The sequence below is a fragment of the Armigeres subalbatus genome, chromosome 1 (assembly GCF_024139115.2).
Source record: "Armigeres subalbatus isolate Guangzhou_Male chromosome 1, GZ_Asu_2, whole genome shotgun sequence".
NCBI classification, from domain to species: domain Eukaryota; kingdom Metazoa; phylum Arthropoda; class Insecta; order Diptera; family Culicidae; genus Armigeres; species Armigeres subalbatus.
In genome coordinates, this window is record NC_085139.1 from 32,152,015 (window position 1) to 32,177,826 (window position 25,812).

General features: G+C 43.5%; 1 protein-coding gene across 1 annotated transcript; it reads right to left on the reverse strand.

Moving 5' to 3' along the window:
* Positions 1-6,260: 6,260 nt before the first annotated feature.
* On the reverse strand, positions 6,261-6,803 carry LOC134206076 (uncharacterized). The gene has a single exon (XM_062681759.1). It carries the CDS (start codon positions 6,801-6,803, stop codon positions 6,261-6,263), a length of 543 nt encoding a protein of 180 aa, XP_062537743.1.
* Positions 6,804-25,812: the final 19,009 nt, after the last annotated feature.

Below are 25,812 nucleotides of genomic sequence, written 5' to 3' on the forward strand. Positions count from 1 at the left end.
CAGTGTAGTGGAGTGAACCGTCGAGTTCACTCATCCTATTTTGCCCCTTCGTAGAATCTAAATATAAGCGCGCGTGCTTCACCCCACGATGGGTGGTCAGCCAACTTGTATCGGGCAATATTACCATGTTACTACAATGAGTTGCTGATGTTTATCGCCACCATCACCATCAGCATCATCATCATCAGCATTATCACTCGGTAATGCATTATTCAATATTCAAAACATAATGTTTTTGATTTTCATTAGGCAGCATTGTTTCGAACGTGTTGCCCGCCAGCTATATCGAGGGTTCAGGAAGGAATGTTATCGAAGGGTCGTGCACCTTTGCTCTTAAAATAAAGCAGAGCTGATCTTCAGATTCTTCTTCTTGTTCAACGGCTCTCTCAACCTAATCATTTTTTTCAGTTATTAATTGAAAGCTTTTCTATACCCGCCAATTGCATGATTATGTATTTTGTGTGGCTTCCACTAAGAACATCCTAGGCCGGACCGATAATCAAGCTCGTTATTTTGCCGGATTAGTAATTCAACGCATTTGCTCGCGAGGCTGATCGCAAAACTTTTCGATAATAGTATTTGCAAGGAAGTGTGGCTTCAATTTAATAAATTCTCGATCAGGAATGTAAGAATAGAATTTGACGACTATTTAAGAATAAGTTCATTTTGGACCATTGTAAGCCTATACTATTGTTTGCTAGATAAGTATACCTATACTGATCTAGGAAACGTTGCGTAGAAACTCATATAGTAACAATTTGAAGTTGAAAATTGGACGAAAGAAATCTGATCATGGAAAAATTTGAAATTAAAAAAGCCATACTAGTCCACCTAGCAGTTTTTATGCCTTTTTCCATAATATAAAAATTAATGAGAAACACAAGAAGAAAAAGCACACTAGGGAGGTAGATTCGTTATTTCCATCATTTAACATTTATTTTGATAATTTGCAATGCATTTATTGCAGTAATTCTCAGGAGGACATTATTATTTTTATTTTGAGCTTTTTTCCGGAGGGCAAGAGCAAAAAAAATGTTGCCAATAACTCTGGAACGCAATAGCCAATTAGGACAAATTTTTAATAGCGAACAACTAAGCCGCGATTTTTTCGAATTCAACCTGTTGCGACCAAATTGGATAAAGCCTAGTATCGAAAAGTGTATCTCACGTTTGTGTCATACACTCATACACAAATACATTTATATAGACACACAAAGACATCTTAATTCGTCGAGGTGATTTGATTGATATACAATACTATTGGTCTCCGAGCTTTCTGTCAAAAAATCAGTTAACGAGTGATCGTATGCCGTTTACTTTGTAAATGAGAAAAACAAAAAAAAAAAATGGTTAATCGAAAACCGATTATTGCAGTGCTCCATAATCGTCGGTCTTGGGCGATGTTCCTCCAGTTTCCCCGAACGTTTATGATCCCCCTTCCACGAAGTCGCTGGTCTCTATCTGGTTCTCTATTGAATATTGTTTGAAGTCTGCCGTATTTTAATCGATTCACAATATTTTCTTCTTTGTATACTTGATACAGCTCATGATTCATGCGTCTGCGCCACACATCATTTTATAGTTTCCCTCCGAGTATTGTACGCAGCACTTTTCGCTCGAAAACCCCGAAAGCTCTCCGGTCCACCTCTTGACCTCTGCAAGCGCCTGGCAAAGGCGATAGCGGCACTATCGAGGATGATGGTGAACGACTCTGGGGTGTGTCGCCAGCAAGCGCAGGCTGCTCAATACTGCGATCCGGAGGTCCAGTCTGGGTGCAACGCGCGGAAGCTTAGGAGTACACATAGGCTAATGTGCCTGAGAGTTATCAGCACATATCGCACCGTATCTCGCGAGGCGGCATGTGTACTCGCGGGCATGATGCCTATCAAACTGGTGGTGGAGGAAGACGAGGAGTGCTACGCCCTCAGGGGCACCGGTAATGCTCGCAGGAATATCAAAGCAGCAACGGTAGCAAAATGGCAGAGGGAGTGGGATAACTCGGCTAAGGGAAGATGGACCCGTCGCCTAGTCCCAAGTGTGTCTGCGTGGATTAGCAGAACTCATGGAGAGCTAAACTTTGGCGTGACTCAGTTCTTAACAGGCCACGGATGCTTCAGGTCTTCAGGCTTCCTCCGTCTGACCGCGATACCCATACGTGACAGGAACGGCTGAGGACATCCTGTTCACATGTTCCCGGTTTGGAGCGGATAGGAGTACGATGTTGGAGTCATGCCGAATGGACACTACCACCGATAACATCGTCAGAAGAATGTGCCAGAACCCAGAACAGTGGAGAGCGGACGCAAGTGTGACGTCCAGGATAGCCGACATCCTACAACAAAGTTGGCGCACGGAGGAGCAGCAGGCCGCCATTGTGGATATCGCAAGCACTCGGATGAGCATTCCACCGCGGGAAATATATGTCGATTATGTATGGGAACGCCTATGCTAGCTACATGAGCTTGCGGCGTTCACGTAGCCGCAGAGCGTGGCAAAACTGCGGAATTCGGGGGAGCTCCCGCTTTCGGGAAACTTCTCGTCGGAGTAGGTTAGATCCGCCGTCAGGGACTATCCGAGTCATTCGCAATCGCGACCGAGGCGTGAGCTAAATTCATTTCATTTCATTAATTTAGTCTACATCTAAACAGATAACACTGAATCAACAATTTGACGCCACAATACACGGTTCGAGGCCGCATCTCTCCATCCTCGAATACGCCTCACGCTCGCCAAGTCGTTTTGCACCTGGTCTGCCCATCTCGCTCGCTGCGCTCCACGTCGTCTCGTTCCTGTCGGATCGGAATCGAACACCATCTTTGCAGGGTTACTGTCCGGCATTCTTGCAACATGCCCTGCCCATCGTACCCTTCCGGCTTTAGCTATTTACCTTCTGGATACTGGGTTCGCCGTAGAGCTGGGCGAGCTCATGGTTCATTCTTCGCCGTCTTCTTGCACACCGCCAAAGATGGTCCTAAGCACCCGTCTCTCGAATACTCCGAGTGCTTGCAAGTCCTCCTCGAGCATTGTCCATGTTTCATGTCCGTAGAGGACAACCGGTCTTATTAGCGTCTTGTACATGACACATTTGGTGCGGTGGCGAATCTTTTTCGACCGCAGTTTCTTCTGGAACCCGTAGTAGGCCCGACTTCCACAGATGATGCGCCTTCGTATTTCACGACTAACGTTGTTGACAGCCGTTAGCAAGGATCCGAGGTAGACGAATTCCTCGACAACCCGAAGGTATCTCCGTTTATCGTAACACTGCTTCCCAGGCGGGCCTGTCGCGCTCTGTTCCGCCCACAAGCATGTACTTTGTCTTTGACGCATTCACCACCAGTCCAACTTTTGCTGCTTCACATTTCAGGCGGGTGTACAGTTCTGCCAACTTTGCAGATGTTCGGCCGACAATGTCCATGTCATCCGCGAAACAAATAAATTGACTGGATCTGTTGAAAATCGTACCCCGGCTGTTACACCCGGCTACCGCGGCTACACCTTCTAGCGCAGTATTGAACAACAGGCACGAAAGTCCATCATCTTGTCTTAGTCCCCGGCGCGATTCGAAGCAACTGGAGTGTTCCCTCGAAATCTTCACACAGTTTTGCACGTAATCCACCGTTGCTTTGATCAGTCTGGTGAGCTACCCAGGGAAGCTGTTCTCGTCCATAATTTCCCATAGCTCTACGCGGTCTATACTGACGTTTGCCGCCTTGAAATCAACGAATAGATGGTGAGTTGGGGCCTGGTATTCACGGCATTTTGAAGTATTTGTCGTACAGTAAAGATCTGGTCCGTTGTCGAGCGGCCGTCAACGAAGCCGGCTTGATAACTTCCCACGAACTCATTCACTAATGGTGACAGACGACGGAAGATGATCTGGGATATCACTTTGTAGGCGGCATTAAGGATGGTGATCGCTCGAAAGTTTTCACACTCCAGCTTGTCGCCTTTCTTCTAGACGGGGCATATAACCCCTTCCTTCCACTCCTCCGGTAGCTGTTCAGTTTCCCAGATTCTGACTATCAGTTTGTGCAGGCAAGTGGTCAGCTTTTCCGGGCCCATCTTGATGAGCTCAGCTCCGATACCATCCTTATCAGCTGCTTTATTGATCTTTAGCTGTTGGATGGCATCCTTAACTTCCCTCAAGGTGGGGGCTGGTTGGCTTCCATCGTCCGCTGAACTGACGTAGTCATCTCCTCCGCTGCCTTGACTTTCACTGCCTGTACTCTCAGCGCCATTCAAATGTTCCTCGTAGTGCTACTTCCACCTTTTGATCACCACACGTTCGTCCGTCAAGATGCTCCCATCCTTATCCCAGCACATTTCGGCTCTCGGCACGAAGCCTTTGCGGGATGTGTTGAGCTTCTGGTAGAACCTGCGTGTTTCTTGAGAACGGCACAGATGTTCCATGTCCTCGCACTCCGCTTTTTCCAGGCAGCGTTTCTTCTCCTGAAGAAGGCGACTCTGCTGTCTCCGCTTCCGTCTATAACGTTTCACGTTCTGCCGGGTACCTTGCTGCAGCGCGACCGCCCGCGCTGCGTCCTTCTCCTCCAGAATCTGTCTGCACTTTTCGTCGAACCAATCGTTCCGTCGACTTCGTCCCACATACCCGACGTTTTTCTCCGCTGCGTCGTTAATGGCTGCTTTAACTGTATTCCAGCAGTCCTCAGGAGGGGCCCCATCGAGCTCACCCTCTTCCGGCAAAGCTGCCTCAAGATGCTGCGCGTATGCAGTGGCGACATCAGGTTGCTTCAGTCGCTCTAGATCGTACTGCGGCGGTCGTCGGTACCGAGCATTGTTGATGACGGATAGTTTTGGGCGCAGTTTAACCAGTCAGAGTCGATGTTAGCGCCACGATATGTCCTGACGTTGATAATGTCGAATAAGTGCCGTCCATCAATCAGAACGTGATCGATTCGTGATTCTGTCTGCAGTGGTGATCTCCAGGTGTACCGATACGGAAGGCTGTGTTGGAAGTAGGTGCTGCGAATGTCCATATTCTTGGAGGCGGCGAAATCAATTAGTCGTAGACCGTTTTCGTCCTTATCATCATCAGTGCTTCCGGAGTGTGGGCTATGGACGTTGATTATGCTGAAGTTGAAGAACCGGTCTTTGATCCTCAACCTGCACATTCTCTCGTTGATTGGTCACCCGATCACCGGCCTTTGCATATCGCCCATCACTATGAAAGCTGTTCCCAGCTCATGTGTGTTGCCGCAGCTCTGGTAGATGGTGTGATTACCTCTAAACGTTCGTACCATTGATCCCTTTCAACAAACCTCTTGCAGCGCTACGATGCCGAATCCACGGTCCTTGAGCACATCGGCGAGTATGCGTGTGCTCCCGATGAAGTTGAGAGATTTGCAGTTCCACGAACCGAGCTTCCAATCGCTAGTCCCTTTTCGTCGCAGTGGTCTTCGCCGATGGTTCCGGTCCGTACTCTCTCGTTGATTGTTCGTTGCGTGAGTTTTTTTTTGGCTGGCTTGCAGGGCCTAACACCAAACCCCCTAAATTTCCGGAGGACCATTCTTCCTTATTTCCGGTGGACCATGGTGCACAGTTTCACTTAGAGTCCTTCGCTGGCACTCGGACGATGATCAGCCGCCCCTTAACATGGAGAACAGACGCTCAATAAGATTTGCACCTCCGGAGAGGAGCAAACCCCCCTTCCCTGTCAGCATACGACCATAGTTCCCACCGGGGTTGGTTACCCGATCTTCCCTAAGGTTGCTCGTATCCCGGCCAGCACCACGGGGAGGTAGGGATAGGAGTTTCTGGGTAAGAGGCTAAGGACCGCGAGATGGGGTCTATTTTATTCCTTCAGGTACGCGAAGTACCAATGGTACGCTTTACCCAGAATTTGCCGTGCCTGGAGAAGAGAGTGTTTTCGTCCAAAAGATATGACCGAGCATTTAGCGACATTGAGCGTCATTCGGTTGATATGGCACCATTCTGCAAAGGATTCAAACCGTTGTTGCAGAAACATTGCGTCTTGAGTTTGCTTGATACAATAATACAGTTTCAAGTCGTCGGCGTACGATAACTTTAGACATTTCAAAACAAAGTTGACGTCATTCATATAAAGCAGAAACAGAAACGGTCCAAAATGACTACCCTGTGGAACGCCGGATCGGACTACAAACGGTGGGGAAATGTGATCTCTAATTTTCACCGCCATACTGCGACCTGATAAATAGGATTGAAACCAGCTGAGCAGAGCGTTATTTAAGCCTAATTTTTTATAATTTTGCTATGGCAATCTAGTGATTCATTTTGTCGAATGCAGCAGAAAGATCTGTATAGATTGCATCCACCTGATGGCCATTCTCTATTTGTCTTATTACAAAGGAAGTGAAGCACGCCAGGTTAGTGGTCGTTGAACGTTTGGGCATAAACCCGTGTTGGTCGTTTGAAATGTAATGGGCGTAACTTGAAGTCAATTCGCCAAGAACAATCAACTCAAATAGCTTGGAAACGGCGCACAGCGCAGCTATTTCCCGGTAGTTTGATACGGTCCTCTTGCAGCCCTTTTTGAAAACTGGAAATACATATGACTGCTTCCAGCACACCGGAAACACCCCGGAAGTCAGCGAGAGGTTGAATACTGCAGTAAGTGGTCTGACAAGCGATGGGATACCGTCTGGGCCACATCCCGTGGAGGATTTCAACTTCTTACTGGCAGCTATTATTGCATCGTTTGTGATGACCAATGGCTGCCTAGCGGCAGGAAGACTGCGAACATTCCTAGTGGTCGAAACAGCTAGGTTGAGAGCCGTTTCAGTCAACTTGAGCAAGAAAGGCATTCATCCCGTTAAAATTGGCTTTCAGACGGCTCGTGGAAGTTATGAAGCGGTTTTATCTTGAGTTGCATCTGGACGGGAGGATGGTGAGGCCTGCATAACCGAACAGCTCCCGCGGAGTTCATTGCTGATGAAAAGCAGGTCAAGTATTCGGTTGTTTTCATTTTCCACATCATTCTTCTGGTTCAGTCCAGCTGTGCTATACGCGTCAAGAAGCAAACGAGACGTCTGGCCGATCAGGGATCTCGAGCAATCGGGAAGAGAAATCCCGATTTATGGCGCTGCCAATTGATTGTGCTCAAGTTGAAGGCACCGAGGAAAATAATTTTGTCCCTTAGACCTAATTGCGAGACCACCCAGTTAAGCGAAGCGAGGTGACTGTCGATCAACTCCGCATCATTGATTCGATCGGGAGCGATGTAAAGAACGCAGATGAAGAGAACGGCATCAGCAGTAGTTACAGCGACCCACAATTGCTCAACCGACGAGTTTCCAGGAGGACTCACTAAGCAAGATTTGAAGCAGGAGCGAACGGCTAACAGAACACCCCCTCCAGTGCTTTTGTTACTGTTAGAAGATGACCTATCTTACCGATAAACGCAGTATGGTTCGTCGAAGAGTTGATTTACGGTGGTATTATTGTTGAGCCAGCCAGCCAAATGGGCCAAATAATAATCGGCAAGAGAACTATTGATCCCGCCGACGTTCTGGTAGTACAGCGGTTCTCAACCTGGGGTACATGTACCCCTGGGGGTACCTTCGCCGACCCCAGGGGGTACCTCGCTCAAAAGTGCATAATGGCGGATGTATTACAATTTTAATCAAAACTTATTGATAAAGTTTTGATAGTTGTATTATTTTTTAATTCATAATTTTGTCTTGTACATAATATGCATGACAATTAGTAACTCGAAGACTTTTGAATCCTACCCTTCATAACGAGCACAGTGGATGCACGACTGTAGTACTAAAGATCACCAGAACGACGAATGAACAAATTTCAAAAATCTTTTATGCAATCTACCTGATCAAAACGAAATGTCGAATGATTTGTTAAGAATATGCTTTTGAACTAAAATTTGTAGTCTACACGAGAGACATGAAGGCTTTTTTTTCCGAAACGCTCAGTTGCTTCGTTGCAAAGGGTTGTAAGCATCCTTCTACGCTTCTCGAAAGCATCCATCCAAGCAGCTTGGAAGACTCCTTTCAAAAGGCCCGGAAGCCTCCTTTGTAGAAGCCCGGATGCCTCCTTCAAGAGGCCCGAAAACCTCCTTTAAAGAGGCTCGGAAGCCTCCTTTCAAGAGGCTCGGAAGCCTCCTTTCAAGAGGCTCGGAAGCCTCCTTCCAAGAGGCTCGAAAGCCTCCTTTCAAGAGGGTCAGAAGCCTCCTTTTAAGAGGCTCGCAGGCCTCCGTTCAAGAGGCTCAGAAGCCTCCTTTCAAGAGGCCTCAGAAGCCTCCTTTCAAGAGGCCTCAAGCCTCCTCTCAAGAGGCTCTGGAAGCCTCCTCTCAAGAGGCTCGGAAGCCTCCTCTCAAGAGGCTCAGAAGCCTCCTCTCAAGAGGCCTGGAAGCCTCCTCTCAAGAGGCCCGGAAGCCTCCTTTCAAGAGCCTCCTTTCAAGAGGCTCAGAAGCCTCCTTTCAAGAGGCTCGGAAGCCTCCTTTCAAGAGGCTCCAGAAGCCTCCTTCAAGAGGCTCAAGCCTCCTTTCAAGAGGCCTGGAAGCCTCCTTTCAAGAGGCTCGGAAGCCTCCTTTCAAGAGGCTCAGCCTCCTTTCAAGAGGCTCAGAAGCCTCCTTTCAAGAGGCCCGGAAGCCTCCTTCAAAGGCCTGGAAGCCTCCTTTCAAGAGGCTCAGAAGCCTCCTTTCAAGAGGCTCAGAAGCCTCCTTTCAAGAGGCTCAGAAGCCTCCTTTCAAGAGGCCTCAGAAGCCTCCTTTCAAGAGGCTCTGGAAGCCTCCTTTCAAGAGGCTCAGCCTCCTTTCAAGAGGCTCAGAAGCCTCCTTTCAAGAGGCTCGGAAGCCTCCTTTCAAGAGGCTCGGAAGCCTCCTTTCAAGAGGCCTGGAAGCCTCCTTTCAAGAGGCCTGGAAGCCTCCTTTCAAGAGGCTCAGAAGCCTCCTTTCAAGAGGCTCAGGCCTCCTTTCAAGAGGCCTCAGAAGCCTCCTTTCAAGAGGCCTGGAAGCCTCCTTTCAAGAGGCCTCAGAAGCCTCCTTTCAAGAGGCTCAGAGCCTCCTTTCAAGAGGCTCAGGAAGCCTCCTTTCAAGAGCTCAAGCCTCCTTCAAGAGGCCTCAGAGCCTCCTTTCAAGAGGCCTGGAAGCCTCCTTTCAAGAGGCCTCAGAAGCCTCCTTTCAAGAGGCTCAGAAGCCTCCTTTCAAGAGGCTCAAGCCTCCTTTCAAGAGGATCGGAAGCTTCCTTTCAAGAGGCTCAGGAAGCTTCCTTTCAAGAGGCTCTGGAAGCCTCCTTACAAGAGGTCTGAAGCCTCCTTTCAAGAGGCCTGGAAGCCTCCTTTCAAGAGGATCAGAGCCTCCTTTCAAGAGGCTCGGAAGCCTCCTTTCAAGAGGCCTGAAGCCTCCTTCAAGAGGCCTGGAAGCCTCCTTTCAAGAGGCTCAGCCTCCTTTCAAGAGGCTCAGGAAGCCTCCTTTCAAGAGGCTCAGGAAGCCTCCTTTCAAGAGGCCTCCAAGCCTCCTTTCAAGAGGCTCAGAAGCCTCCTTTCAAGAGGCCTGGAAGCCTCCTTTCAAGAGGCTCGGAAGCCTCCTTTCAAGAGGCTCAGAGCCTCCTTCAAGAGGCTCAGGCCTCCTTTCAAGAGGCTCAGAAGCCTCCTTTCAAGAGGCTCAGAAGCCTCCTTTCAAGAGGCTCAGAGCCTCCTTTCAAGAGGCCTGGAAGCCTCCTTTCAAGAGGCTCAGAAGCCTCCTTTCAAGAGGCCTCGGAAGCCTCCTTTCAAGAGGCTCAGAAGCCTCCTTTCAAGAGGCCTGGAAGCCTCCTTTCAAGAGGCTCAGAAGCCTCCTTTCAAGAGGCCTGGAAGCCTCCTTCCAAGAGGCTCGGAAGCCACCTTCAAGAGGCTCAGAGCCTCCTTTCAAGAGGCTCAGAAGCCTCCTTTCAAGAGGCTCTGAAGCCCCTTTCAAGAGGCCTCAAGCCTCCTTTCAAGAGGCTCAGAAGCCTCCTTTCAAGAGGCCTGGAAGCCTCCTTTCAAGAGGCTCAGAAGCCTCCTTTCAAGAGGCTCGAAGCCTCCTTTCAAGAGGCTCGAAGCGTCTCTTCAAGATGCTTGAAAGCCTACTTTCAAGAGGCTCGAAGCCTTCTTTGAAGAGGCTCGGAAACCTACTTTCAAGAATTTCGGAAGCCTTCTTTCAAGAGGCTCTGAAGCCTCCATTCAAAAGGTTCGAAAGCCTTATTTCAACGAAACAGAAACACTGCGCAACAACGATTTTAATTCTCCTTCTTGTAAACTTTATTATGCCTAAAACTATTCCAGGTGATGTTTACAAGTAGAAGTCATGATGCAGTCAATATTCCTAACGATTTTCTAGAATTGTTCGGGAGCTTAATCAACTCGTGTACCAAATCAATACGCTTGGTTAAAAACCGATAACAACGCAGCCTGTCCAGACAGGACCTTAAAGACCATGTGCATCATTCATGATCCAGCTATGTTTCGGATGTTGTGGTTCTCCAAATTGTTTAAAAGTTCAGACCGATTGGTCTACCAGGTCATTACCGCTTCGTGCATCATGTACATTATGTACAGACAGTACCATAGAGGCCATGCGCATGATTTTTGATCATGGAATGTTCAAATCGAATGTTCTGAGTCCTCCGAATTGTGTTGGAGTTTAGACCAATTGGTCTACCAGAGCAACTACACTTGGTACAAAATCGTTTACAACGCATCATGTTCAAATAGGACCAAAGATCCAATTTGGACAAATTACAACATTCACAGGCTGTTACAAACTGAGTAAATTACAATCTACGACTAAAAATTGAAATTTGCGACTGTAACACAAAACCCAGGATGGCTAGAGAGTCGGGAAATATGCGGAAATTGAAAGTTCATGCGAAAAAATTTGGGAATTTCTTGAAATTATACAAAAAATCGAGAAAAAAAGTCACCAGATGTTCTTTTCATTAAATCATGTATAACTATTCTAGTATAAAACATGAAAAAATATTGTTTACTCAATTCCAGGCACACATCTAAACAATCTCTGGTCATTCGTTGTCAATATCTTAATTTTATCACATAGTAACGCTGTACAGGAGAAGTGCTTTAGATTAATGGACAGTTTTTGATCGTAAACCAGCATAAGGATAAAGGAAGGACTGACATTATTAATAAAGTATGATGTTATAATAAGATCGGGATGTGTAGCAATAGTAGAAATGCTCAAATCAATAATACATCACTGGTCAAGGTAAAATAAGTCCCAAGAACTGAAAATAGATTGACGAATAAAATAGAGATGGGTAACAAGCAATGAAGAACATGAAGGTTAATATTATTTTTTATTAAAGTGATTTGCAGCAGTTTAAGAGCCAAATCTTAAGGCTGCAAATCTCTAAGACAAAAAAAAAAATTGCGGCCCTAGGCTGGCTCATATCTGAAATTTGAAGGTGTTGGAAAAGATGGATGCCAAAATATTGGTAGACCTGGTAGACCAAAATGTTTATTCTCTCACCGGATTTTTCAATATATTTAGGGTTAGCTGTTGACATTTGAAAAGGGCGTAACAGCCAAAATTTGTTCTCCCCAGTTTGTCATCTACATACAGAGATAAAGAATTGAAAAGATTTTTTTTCAAATGTTGGTCTAGAACTATCGATATTTAAAATAGTTAGAGGTTTGCAAAATTTACCTTTAATTAGCCAAAGAACAGGAATGACAGAAAACGTCAATTAAAAGCACTTTTAGAATAAAATATAATCATTCACAAATTCACGAAATCCGAAACCGGAAATTGGAAATCAGGAATCAGAAATAACAAATCGGAAAAATTTATTAGAAATCGGAAATTTAAGTTCCATGATCAACCATATTTGAGATATCTGAATAATAGCACGTTCTTTATAGCAAGGTCGAACACACTTTACAACTCGCTTACAATGAAGCCAGTTGCACAGAGCGATGTTACTTGTTTAGCATGACACAATAAATAATCCCGTCAAAATTAGCACTTCTATTGCAATTGAAACATTGTCGTTCCCCACTTACTCATACGGAGACGAACAATAAATTCTTCGTAAATTAACCCCTTCCAAATGAGAATCATCACTGCCATGAGTTTATCACACGATCGATGAGGTGTCCCAAGCAAAATTCCACCAGGCATAACCAACGACGACGACGACGACAACGACTGCGCAAGGTGTTGATGGTAAACAAAGACGCGGCTAATAACTGCGGAAATTCTAAATCAACCATTCCAGCAGTCGTGAGAATTACTCCTTCGAGACATGCGGGAGGAAACCGTCGCGTGAAGAGATGACCAACCTCCAACGAGAAAAAAAACGCATGTAAAACATGCTCAAGCGATCATCGTTAGTTAGTTTAATCATCACCGTTCGCGCCTTTCCACCCATTCGCACTAATTGACACTAAAGCGATACAAATTTATGCGCGAAAACCCCATCGCCTGTAACGAACGAACGCTATATGGGATAACGAGGCAATCCGGGAGCTTCTAATAAGCACAAAGAACAATCATGTGGAGCCCAAGTGTCACACTTGTACTTGATCGCATCATCGTCCCTGGGAGGCGAACATGGCCATTGAACACCCGGGCCCCATCATCAAGATTAGAAAAGAATGCGTTTTCCATCCTCCAACAAAGCACCATGCGCGCATACCGGCCGTAAAAACCCCAGTCATCGTCATCACCGTCATCATGATCATCGGGTGGTGTCATCGTTTCTGCGCGATCGTGTTGTTGCACCACCCGAACGAGAGGTCTCTCAACTCGAACGCAACATCTTGGGAAACCGCGTGTTGCGTATCGTCACACGACGCGGTTGTCGCACGAACCGAAAGCTCACTCGAACCGAGCGGCGAGCCTCGGCCGGGTCGAGTTTTCTTTCGTTTTGTTTTGATCACCCACTACTTGCATGACTGTCGCTGTCTCTCAAAATGTGAGAGGAAGGCATGCCAATTTGTTGTGCCGGCGGCGCAAGGTGAGCTTCTCCGTGGGGTTCGTTTCGCTTGTCTGTTGGTCAAGTTCAATGCTAAACGCGATCGCAATGCCGGTCGGTACGATTGGACGACTGTTTTGCGGTCTGCTCGCGGTGGAGCATTTTGAACTATGTTTACCTGCTCATTTTCCTCGCATCGAGCGCTTCTGTCCTCGCGTTCGCGTAGGTAATCATCGGCCAGCTTCTGTCTGTGGTGCCATTGAACGCCGATCTGCAGGCAACATAGGTCCAGCAGCGATGAGATAACGTGCGCGATCTATGTAACCATCGGAACGGGTTGGCGCGTATCATGCAACGGAAATCAAACCTCAGATGTGTGAGAATCTGCTTTTCGAATTGCCTGGTTAAAGGTGGAAATATTCAAGCCCAACCATGTTTTGGACTTTGTCGAAGGTCATGACTCTAAACCATCTGTGGTCGATGGCTACTGTATAGTCGGTTGGGAATAAGTATGTACCCCTTCAAATTGATAGCTCGTGCGATCAACAAGACCTTGATCGCCGACTGTGCAATTAGATACCGCTTTTGGAGAATCGCCGGTCGGTACAATATGATTCAATTCAAATAACGGAGGGTTATCGATCGGATCGAAACATTACAGGTTCGGAAATAAAGGAAGTGTGTTTGTTTTTTAAATCCATTTACAGATGATTTTCATTGAGTTTAGTGAGATTTGTATTGATGAGTGATGACGGTATTCAAATGTAATCTATCTTTCTATGTCTATGTTTGGGACGTAGTCGATATGCCAGCTGATCCGGCAATAACGGAGTAGCAACCGCGAGCGGTCAATCATGCTCACGCTGCTGGTTCGGACGAAGTCTATATGCTATGCTGGTTTCAAAAATGATTGTATTATTCTCCGTTCTTCCTATTACTGTTGACGTCTTTTGTTCTTCCCGTTATTATTCGAGCTTGAAGAGCTTATGAACCTGAAAATAGTCATAAAAAGTAAATGATCTCAAGTTGATCTATTTCTTGAACATTAGCTTTTTTTGTTGTAGCTTGTGCAGAAACTATCGGCTCTCCTGGTCCGACGGTTGGCGATGAAGCATAAAACAGTCGCTGTCACTCGTAGTTTCTTCGTCCAGCTGAAGTTAATCAACGTTGATCGCCCCGTGGAAAAAATACCACCTCGAGGTTTCTTCAAACAGAACCTTTCGACTTGGTCACAGTTCTTGTGAGCGGTATAGGAGCGAGGGTAATCAAAACCATACTCCTTAACTTTGCATCAGTGGACCTTTACCTCACTTTTTCAGCACGTTTGCGATCCAACGCAACTCTGCAACCTTAGTCAGTTCCTGAATCTCAATGAATCGAAATGATTTGAATTGATTGTAGTGGTGTAGATTTGAATTGAACTAATTGCCATCAGTATGCGTCCAATCTGATACGGGTCGAATAATTTACTTAACGAGGAATCAGATGTTAAGAAAATTTCAGTTGAGGAAGTGCGTCTTATAATAGCTTAAAAGCTTCGGACAATCTGAGTCCGTTATTGAAAGTTTTCTCGGTAAGTTTTTTTTATGGTCTTGACCTGTACATATGTTTGGCATTGATCATATTTCATTCTAATAGTCAATGCCTACACTACCGGTACTCGCAAATCAGTCCCATTTCATTTTTCATCACTTTTGTGTTAACCTCAGGATTAGTGCATATTTAACATGTTGCTGGGTCATTAGGCTGAAGGCCATTAGGCCGAATGAGAACTGGGGAGTAAGAAGTGAGAAGTGAAGAAGTAGAACGTAAGAAGAAAAAAGGAAAAAGGAGAAAGAAAGAAGGAATAGAAAGGAAGAAGAAAGAAGGAAGAAGCAATAAGAAAGAAGGAAGAAGAAATAAGAAAGAAGGAAGAAGGAATAAAGAAGAAAAAGAAAAGAAGAAAAAGAAGGAAGACGAGAGAAAGAAGGAAGAAAACGAAAGAAGGAAGAATGTAGAAGGAAGAAAGAAAAAGAAAGAAGGAAGAAGGAAAAAGGGAAGAAGAAAAAAGGAAGAAGGGAGAAGGAAGAAGGAAGAAGGAAGAAGGAAAAAGGAAGAAGGAAGAAGGAAGAAGGCAGAAGGAAGAAGGAAGAAGGAAAAAAGAAGAAGGAAGAAGAAAGAAGGAAGAAAGAAGAAGGAAGGAGGAAAGAGGAAGAAGGAATAAAGAAGAGGGAAGAAGGAAAAAGGAAAAAGGAAAAAGGAAGAAGGAAGAAGTCTGAGGGAAGAAACAATAAGAAAGAAAGAGAGAATGAAAAAAGAAAGAAAGATAAAAGAAGAAAGAAGAAGGAAAAAAGAAGAAGAAAGAAGAAAGTTGGGTAAAAGAAGAAAAATGAAAGAAGGAAGAGGAAGAAGGAAGAAGAAAGAAGGAAGAACAAAGAAAGAACAAAATGAAGGAAGAAAGAAGAGTGCAGAAAGAAGAAGGGAGAAGGGATAAGAAATAAGTAACAAAGAAGAAGGAAGAAGAAAGAGCGAAAAAGAAAAAAAAATGAAGAAGAAGGAAAAGAAGACAGATAAAAGAAGGAAGATGCAAGAAAGGAAAAGGAAGAAGGAGTACAATGAACTTCTAATTTTTCACTTTTTGCTAATTCGGCCTAATGACCGTTCGGCCTAATGACCATTCAGCCTAATGACCATTCGGCCAAATGGCTTTAGGCCTAATGGCCAGACACCATTAACATGTACTTTCGAAAAAAGTTATTAAAATTGATTCTTTGTTCTGACGAAGTGCGAAAAAAATATCAAACAGTCCCATATTGAAAGTACCCGCATATCAGTCCCATTGTTTACTAATTCGTATCTTGAGAATTTTCCACTGGTATTAAAATGTAATAATGGCAGTACAATATTGAAAAATGAATTCCAGTTAGCCGAAAATTGTTAAATAACGTATATTTCATTATATACAAAAACTAACCTGAAAATTCGAAAGAATTAAGAACAATCTTGGTTGACGGGTAAGCTTTGTCAAAATAACTTTTGATCCTCTCCGATGAGCGGAGAAATAGCCTTCAGCATGCGTGTTTTTTGCGATTGATCTCCAGCCCAACAGGGCGTTCTTGTATTTTTAAAGTGCTGGCCAAATCGAATCCAGGAGCAGTGATTTGCTTGAGTTGTTTTTTAGAAAACAATGTGCAACAATGGATTGGTTGGTCACAAAGAACAGAGCTACTGTACTTCAGTTCGAATTTGAGGATGATTTTCTTCACCTCTATTGTTGGAGAATTAACCAACAGTATCAAGTGAAGAAAAAGCCCTCAATTTTTATTTTGAGCGGCACAATTATCTAGCCAGAACGTTAGTTTGCGATAGTTTCCAAGATGTTCGATAACCTGATGGACAGCCTCATTCCATAGGCAAGCTATTACTGGGTTGAATTAGGCCTAGTCCCCAACTGGCACAAAAGTATCATTAAAAGCCAGAAGACATTGCAGAAACATCGTCTTGAAACCATCCAAACAAGTTAGCTGAATCATGTAAAGGAAGAAAGATTTTTGTTCTAGCTTTTAGGTAATTGAAAGAAATCTTGCCTTGTGTAATTCAACAGTTAGAACTATTTCGTTTGTCTCAGCTGATCACCCGTGCCAGGCGTTTTTTTACTGAACAACTCATCGAAAGGACAATCGATTATTGAGAACTATCCAGTAATTTGCGCTCGATAATGGCCGCTGAGTAAGTGCCTTTTTGACATTTAAGAGGTAGAAAATATTTACATTTTTTAATCAATGTAGGCCATGATTCTATGAAAAACATTGGCACTCATCCGGTTCCTACATACAAACAAACAAATGTCAATATTTTCTCTTTTAGTTATTCATTGCCTTTGTTCTGGTTTCTCATGATTTTCAATATTTTTTTTATTTTCTAGGAATGTAAAAGCCATAAGAAATCGAAGATTCTAAGATAATATGATCAATGTTTTTTAAAGAAAGGAAATCTTTGCGAAGCGATACTCTAGTGGTAAGACTCACTAAAATACTCTAAAACCAACTAGTCAGTTCTGTCTGGCAATATTTCAAGCAGTGGCTGTGCTAAAACAGCGATCACTGTTTTGCGTGCCCAACATGCAAATAGACGCCTCTTGTATTTCCCATGCACCACAAATTCACAAATATTTTCCGTCACTACCTGTGTTGCCACACTCCTTTTACAGGGCGGCGGAAGTATCTGCAGCGGATGGACTATATAGTAACGGTTGCTGGCAGACTGAAGTCACTTCACTACCAATATGCCGCCACATCTAGCAGACAACTCATACAGACTTACTGACTGATTTTTCGAAGTGTTATAATTATATGTATAGAGTTACTTTCATTTGAAATCGGTGCGAATACATGTTTCAAAATCCGCGTTTAGTATCCTAAAATGAAACATGCATGCCGCTAAAGTCGTAATATCATTGTGAAATGTATTCTAGGAAATTGAGTAGGGGGAATGACGGCTTTGGCAGGTTTTGTTCTATTATTGGCAGGGGGGTTTTTGTTGACCAAATTTTATGAAATTTGGCCACAATATTCTTTGATATGCAAATAATGTTTAGGCCAAATTTGAGCATAATTGGTTATAGAAAACCCCCTGCCAATAATAGAACAAAATCTGCCAAAGCCGTCATTGGATTTTGGTTTTCAATTGTGAATTTACGGCAGGTGTGGTATACATCATGTTCAACCCTTAAAGCAAGCGGTATTATGGTTATTTATAAAACATAGGTAGGGGGAATGACGGCTTTGGCAGGTTTTGTTCTATTATTGGCAGGGGTTTTTTTTATGACTGATTATGCTCAAATTTGGCCAAAACATTCTTTGCATATCAAAGTATATTGTGGCCAAATTTCATAAAGTTTGGTCGACAAAAACCCCCCTGCCAATAATAGAACAAAACCTGCCAAAGCCGTCTTTTCCCCTATATAAAAGAAAAAAAAAACCCATCGTTTGCAATTGTCCACCTTGAATTTATTGGTCATGTTGGAATCACTAAGCAGAAGAATTTTCAAAAACTTCCGGTTAACTTATTAAATATTAGTCCGCAGCATGTTCATTGGCATTATCACCACACCAAGGTTCAGTGAGTCTCACACAGTATTGAGAAGTCTGCTAGAGGTTGCGGCATGTTGCTAGTGAGGTGTCTTTGGTCAGCCAGAAGCTTTTACCTGTCCATCCGCTGCAGACACCTCCGCCGCCCTGGAAGAGGAGTGTTGCAGCACAGGTGACGTCCGCATGTTTTGTGATAAGGAGAGTACTAAAGGCATCGATTAACACGTTATGCACAAAAAGCAGCGAGCAAAATGCTCAACAGTCACAGAAGTATTGCTTGATTGAGAGCCGGAGGGATGTGACTACTGACGTAGTGAGTTCAGCCTTACACTATCTGATTATCGCTGCGCCTAGATTCCCTTTCTTCTTAAAACACTGATCATATTCATCAAAGTTATTATCTTGTGAATTTCATATTTCTAAAACATAAAATAAATATAATTATTACAAAAAAATCTGTATGATCTACCAAAATCCTTGAATACATAATGGAGAATATTTGACAATTCTCGCTTAACTTTTCAAAAGGACCTAAGTAACATTTTTTTCATGAATTAATTTGAATAGCGCAATCAACAGAACAACATGAAAGCTATTGATTGCAGTATTCAAATTAATTCATGAAAAAATGTTACTTAGGTCCTTTTGAAAAGTTAAGCGAGAATTATTTGTTTAGATATTTATAGATACCGAATGAGTGCCTACACGGAAGAAAAAAAGTACCCAGCGTTGAGTTTTTTTAAACTTACTTCTGAGTTATTTTTTCTCTCCTCTTTCATCCACTCTTTCTTCTGTTGTCAAAAACAAAAGAACAAAACAATCCAACGACACCAGTTCCATACGGGAAGCCAATTTTAAGTTTTATTACCTGAGGTCGAAATTGAGTGAAATAAACCTCCATTTGAGTAAATAAATTTTCCGATGAGTACTTTTTTAACAAGGGAGTAAAGCAAGGGGTTGGACGCTGAGCACAATGTTCCATGCACACCTTTTTGCATTTTTAGGCACATGTGTTGCACACTCTGCGGCACACTTTTGACATTTGCATGATCAGAACATGAAACACCGGCAACCTTGCCAAATTTTGTTGTGCGGTTTCATCGCGGGTATAGGGTAATCGCCTTTATATACGCAGATGCTCCAGTGTAATAATCAACTACGAAACAAAATCAGCAAATATGAAACCAACATATACAACTAGAAGTCAACTGCATTTAAAGCTGGAGTTTTTTTTTAATTAATGCTGTTTCCGTGCATGGTACTGTGAATTTGATATGAGGTCGGCATTTTCGGTGATTAGGCGTGAATGAAAAACTTAGATAGATTTCAAATACATCTTCTTATCCAATGGCCCTACAATCCAACTGGAACATTGACTGCCATTTGCATGAGTATGTATATTATGTGGCAAGTACAATATATACACTTGGGCCCAGGGTGCCGAGCATGTTTCCCACCAGATAACATTCTAAGCCGAACTGAGAAACAAACTCGCCATCATCGGATTGGCAAACCGATGCTTTTTCTCCCAATGGCAACTAGAGATCCAATACATATGCAACATAACAACATGTATACGCTTGAATAGATGAATAATTTGAACCGAGATTCAACGACTGGTAAGGGTTTTAATCAATCAAAATCAAATGTAAGAATGATACGAATATTTTCAGCCGACTGATATGCTGCGGTACCTTGAAATATTGAAATTAAACTTCCTACATTGTGATCTCAAAAAAGGGTTTGGTAGAAATAATATCATTGTCTGATAAAATGTAACTTGTCTTGTCTTGTCGGGAATGGTTGCATTTACCCTATACCAGCAACAGCAAGATGTATGAGGTAAAGGTATGGTAAAAGAATCAGTCTGCGATTTTCAATGTGTACCTGAGAAATTGTCCCCTATAGCAACAATCGTATGTGAATTTAAATGTAGTATTCAGCAAGAGATTTAAACAACTTGAAGAATATTTATTGCCACAATTATTGCTAGAAAATATTTTCGAACGAGGGTCACCTATTCCGTATAGCTCTCCGAACTTGGCCCCGAATATGGTGAGAACAATAAAGTTCCTAATAAAATCGATAAACCACTTCAATTTTACGTTCTGTTGGCTAATGTGCTAGCTGGTGATGAAATTGTAATCCTGAAAAAGATCATAGAGAACGCTAGGACCTCCAAATAATTTGTTCGTTGTTCTATTTCCGATGAAAATTTGATGTTGTTGACTTTCTGAATTCTGATTTTGAAAATAAATGTTGACATTTGCACAGTGTTGCCAGACTTTCTAATTTGTCACGAGTAGCATGTCAATTTGACGTAAGGCACAAAGTGGAAAATCGTTGCACACTTTGGCATACATCTCGGCACACATTATCACACAAAATTACAAAACAACAAAATAAATTGTGCTCAGCGACCCACCCCTTGGAGTAAAGGCAAACTATTTCGACCCCATTTACTCAATTTTGGCTTTCCGTGCGGATGTTCGAGGTTGGGTGAATTAAACCCACTATTGGGTAGTTTATTTTTTCCGTGTATGCTTTTTCATTGAATCATGGCATACATTGATTAAAAAGCGTAAATATTTTCTATCTCTTGAATGTCAAAAAGGCACTAACTCGGTCGCCATTACCGAGCGCAAAATACTGGATAGAAAAGTTCTATTTCTTTCTTGGTCCGATGAAAAAACATCACGCATATCGTCATCGATGAGTTCAAGAACAGATTCTCCAAACTGACGTCGTTGGAGTTGATCGAAAGAGCCGAGGAACTGAAACATTTTTTTCCGGCAGCTACTGGAAGTAGCTAAGATGAATGGTCTTCTATCCTTGCTGAATACCCGACACTACGAAATCATCAGCCTTCCTTAGCCGGTAACAAAGCAATACCATGCTGAGGGTGGCTGGGTTCGATTCCCGGTGCCGGTCTAGACAATTTTCGGATTGGAAATTGTTTCGACTTCCCTGGGCATAAAAGTATCATCGTATTAGCCTCATGATATACGAATGCAGAAATGGTAACTTGGCTTAGAAACCTCGCAGTTAATAACTGTGGAAGTGCTTAATGAACACTAAGCTGCGAGGAGGCTCTGTCCCAGTGTGGGGATGTAATGCCAATGAAGAAGAAGAAGAATAAGAAGAAGACAAAATCACCGAGGATATCAACTTCATTTCATTTTTTTTTTTTTCATTTATTTAGTTTTCATCTAAACAGATAACACTGAATCAACAATTTGACGCCACAATACACAGTTCGAGGCCGCATCTCTCCACCCTCGAATACGCCCCACGCTCGCCAAGTCGTTTTGCACCTGGTCAGCCCATCTCGCTCGCTGCGCTCCACGCCGTCTCCCACTTGCCGGATCGAAAGCGAACACCCTCTTTGCAGGGTTGCTGTCTGGGATTCTGGCAACATGTCCTGCCCATCGCACCCTTCCGAATTTAGCTACTTTCTGGATACTGGGTTCGCCATAGAGCTGGGCGAGCTCGTGGTTTATTCTACGCCGCCACACACCGTCTTCTTGCACACCGCCAAAAATGGTCCTAAGCACCCGTCTCTCGAATACTCCGAGTGCTTGCAAGTCCTACTAGAGCATTATCCATGTTCCATGTCCGAAAAGGACCACCGGCCTTATCAGCGTCTTGTACATGACACATTTGGTGCGGTGGTGAATCTTTTTTGACCGCAGTTTCTTCTGGAGCCCGTAGTAGGCTTCCATAGATGATGCGCCTTCGTATTTCACGACTGACGCATTCACCACTAGTCCAACTTTTGTTGCTTCACGTTTCAGGCGGTTGTACAGTTCTGCCACCTTTGTAAATGTTCGGCCGACAATGTCCATGTCATCCGCGAAACAAATAAATTGACTGGATCTGTAGGAGATCGTACCCCTGCTGTTACACCCGGCTCTCCGCATGACACCTTCTAGCGCAACAGTCTTAGTCCCCGGCGCGATTCGAACCAACTGGAATGTTCGCCCGAAATCTTCACACAGTTTTGCACGCCATCAACCGTTGCTTTGATCAGTCTGGTAAGCTTCCCAGGGGAGCTGTTCTCGTCCATAATTTTCCATAGCTCTATGCGGTCTATACTGTCGTATGCCGCCTTGAAATCAACGAACAGATTCTGCGTTGGGACCTGGTATTCACGGCTTTTTTTAAGGATTTGCCGTACAGTAAAAATCTGGTCCGTTGTCGAGCGGCCGTCAACGAAGCTGGCTTGATAACTTTCTACGAACTCATTCGCTAATGGTGACAGACGTCGGAAGATGATCTGGGATATCACTTTGTAGGCGGCATTAAGGATGGTGATCGCTCGAAAGTTTTCATACTCTAGCTTGTCGCCTTGCTTGTAGATGGGGCATATAACCCCTTGCTTCCACTCCTCCGGTAGCTGTTCGGTTTCCCAGATTCTGACTATCAGTTTGTGCGGGCAAGTGGTCAGCTTTTTCGGGATGAGCTCAGCTTCGATACCACCCTTACCAGCTGCTTTATTGGTCTTCAGCTGTTGGATGGCATCCTTAACTTCCCTCAAGGAGGAGGCTGATTGGCATCCATCGTCCATTGAACTGACGTAGTCATCTCCTCCACTGCCTTGACTTTCACTGCCTGTACTCTCCGCGCCATTAAAATGTCCCTCGTAGTGCTCCTTCCACCTTTCGATCACCACACGTTCGTCCGTCAAGATGCTCCCATCCTAATCCCGGCACATATCGGCTCGCGGCACGAAGCCTGTTCAGGATGCGTTGAGCTTCTGATAGAACTTGCATGTTTCTTGAGAACGGCACAGCTGTTCCATCTCCTCGCTCTCCGCTTCTTCATGGCGGTGTTTTTTCTCCTGATAAAGGCGGGTCTGCTGTCTCCGTTTCCATCTATAACGTTTCACGTTCTGCCGGGTACCTTGCTGTAGCGCGACCGCCCGCGCTGCGTCCTTTTCCTCCAGAATCTGTCTGCACTCTTCGTCCAATCGAACCAATCGTTCCATCGACTTCCTCCCACATACCCGACGTTGCTCTCCGCTGCGTCGTTAATGGCTGCTTAAACTGTATTCCAGCAGTCCTCAAGAGGAGTTTCATCCAGCTCACCCTCTTCTGGAAACGTATATTCAACAATTTCCCCTTCTTTACATTTAACTCGTACCTATAAGTTTCTGGTTTGCTGGAATCGGAAATGTGGCCGGGTTAATTCGATCATAATTATAGATTTTCGGACTAGGGGGAATGACGGCTTTGGCAGGTTTTGTTCTATTATTGGCGGGGTTTTTTTTATGACTTACTAGGCTCAAATTTGGCCTAAACATTCTTTGCATATCAAAGAATATTGTGGCCAAATTTCATAAAATTTGGTCGACAAAAACCCCCCTTGCCAAAACCTGCCAAAGCCGTCTTTCCCCCTACCTAAAGTTATTTTTTTCTGAATGAACGAGAAAATTCTTAATAATTTTACACCATCCTAGCCCTTTGCCTACCCCGGTGTAAGTCATTAGAGCAAAAGTCCCTTCGAAATTCAGTCAACTGACCGGTGACAGTCAAAATGTCTAAAAATGGAAATAATCCTATCCAAAATTTTTAAATAACTTTTTAAATAATGGACATTGAGATTTTTTCTTGGACCTTTGTTATCGGTCCTGGAAGACTCAGAGCAACCGAAATAGCGGTTGAAACTAAGACCAATCCATTTGACACATTGATTTGAAATACACAAAATTTGATATACCTAGATTATTAAAAATATCGTCCTTTGGGCTTTGTACTCGGTTGGTTATAAATTGGCCGTGTAACTAATAAAATTGTTCTGTTTCTCATGCCGTAATTCTTGATTTCAGCGCCCCCTGCGGACTGGCGCCCTTGACGTGGGCCAACCCGGCCAACCATACGCTACGGCGCTGGTCAGAAGTAAAAATGTTATACATTTTGGGCTCCAGTATACTGCCTTGAGAGACACCAGCTTTTACAGGTTTTCTATCAGATTTTGAATTCTGATAGTGTTCACCTGCAGTGAGCGATCTGTTAAATAATTTTGGAACAGTTTAATAATTTACAGAGGAAAATTAAAATTCATCAGTTTTACAATCAAAACTTTATGCCAAACACTGTCAAATGCTTTCTCTATATCAAGAAAAGCAACTCCGGTCGAATATTCTTCAGATTTGCTGAGTCAAATTAAATTCGTAACTCCTAATAACTGATAAGTGGTTGAATGCCCATGGCACAAACCAAATTGCTCATCGGCAAAAATAAAATTGTCATTATTTTGAACCATCATTCTTTTTAGAAAAATCTTTTCAAACAGTTTGCCTATTGAAGAAAGCAAACTGTTTGAGCGATAACTATAAGCTTCAGCTGGATTTTTGTCCGGCTTTAAAATTGGAATATCTTTGGCGTTTTTTTTTTTCATTTATCTGGATAGTATGCAAATTGAAAACATTTGTTAAAAAATTGCCCAAAAATAATGAAGAGCTTTCAGGATGTCTCACTTCTCACTTTTCACTAATCATTTCTCATTTCTCACTTCCCAGTGTGAAAAGTGAGTAAAAAGAAGTAAGAAGAGAGACGCACCTCTCACTTTTTACAGTAAGAATTGAGAAAGTGTGAAGTGAGAAAGTGAGTGAGTAGTGCAAAGTGAAAGTGTGACGCCGCACTTCTAACTTCTCAATGATAATTTCTCACTTTTCACTTCTCACTGTGAAAAGTGAGAAGTGCGTAGTGAGTAATGAGAAGTCCCACTTCTTATTTCGCATTACTTATTTCTCACTTCGAACTGTGAAAAATGAGATATGCGAAGTGAGTAGAGGGACCCCTTCGCAGTAGTGGGACACCCTATTTCGCACTGCTCACTTTTCACAGTGAAAAATAAGAAATGATTAGTGAAAAGTGAGTAGTGTGAAGTGAGAAGTGAGACGCTCCCTCACTTTGCACAGTGAAAAGTGAAAAGTACGAAATTATTAGTGAGAAGTTAGACGTCCCACTTCTTACTAAACATTTATCACTTCTCACTGTGAAAAGTGGAAAAAGCGGAGTAAGAAGGGAGGCGCCGCTCTCCTCACTCCTCATTCTCCCTTTTGCATTGAGTGACAAATTATGATTGAGAAGTGAGACGTCGAATGACGTATTTGACTGAATGACTTATATGGCCAAATAACAAATTCGTCCGAATGACTTGTTTGGCCAAGTAACATATTCGGCCAAATGGCCTATTCGGCTAAATGACCTTTTCAGCCAGATGAATTCTGAACCAAATGACCTATTCGATCAGATGGGTTTTGTCCTAACGGTTTGTTCAGCCTAGTGGCATTCGGCCAAACGACCTTTCTCCTATTAAAAGACACCATTTCTACTCTAATTTCGACTTCCGTACTACCATGGTAAAAACACCACTAATGAATCTCAAAACGTGCTGTACCAAATCATTAAATTCGACGCGACGCTAGATCAGTTCCAAATCATGTCAAAAAGTGGTCACTTAACTGAAAGAATGCTTTCGGAGAGGCCTAACACCACCCAAAAACCTCCTAACCGGCTATATAAATATCTTTCGCGATATCATAAAGTCCCTTTGGCTTGGAATGAAACTACCCCACCCCGGGTTACTTTGCGACTATTCGGCAAATCACAGTTCGAAATTGGTTAAAAAATGAGTTAGATTGAAATTCATTTTTTAATTTTGAAATTAAGACCCTTAATGATAGCTAGGTATCAAATAAAAACTACACAGAAGCCATGTGAAGTTGAAGAGAAGGAGAATACATTAAAGACTAATGTACTAATTTGGGCAATCAAACACTACCGTTTATACCAAACACCACAAGTTTATATACCGCACATTTGAACGTT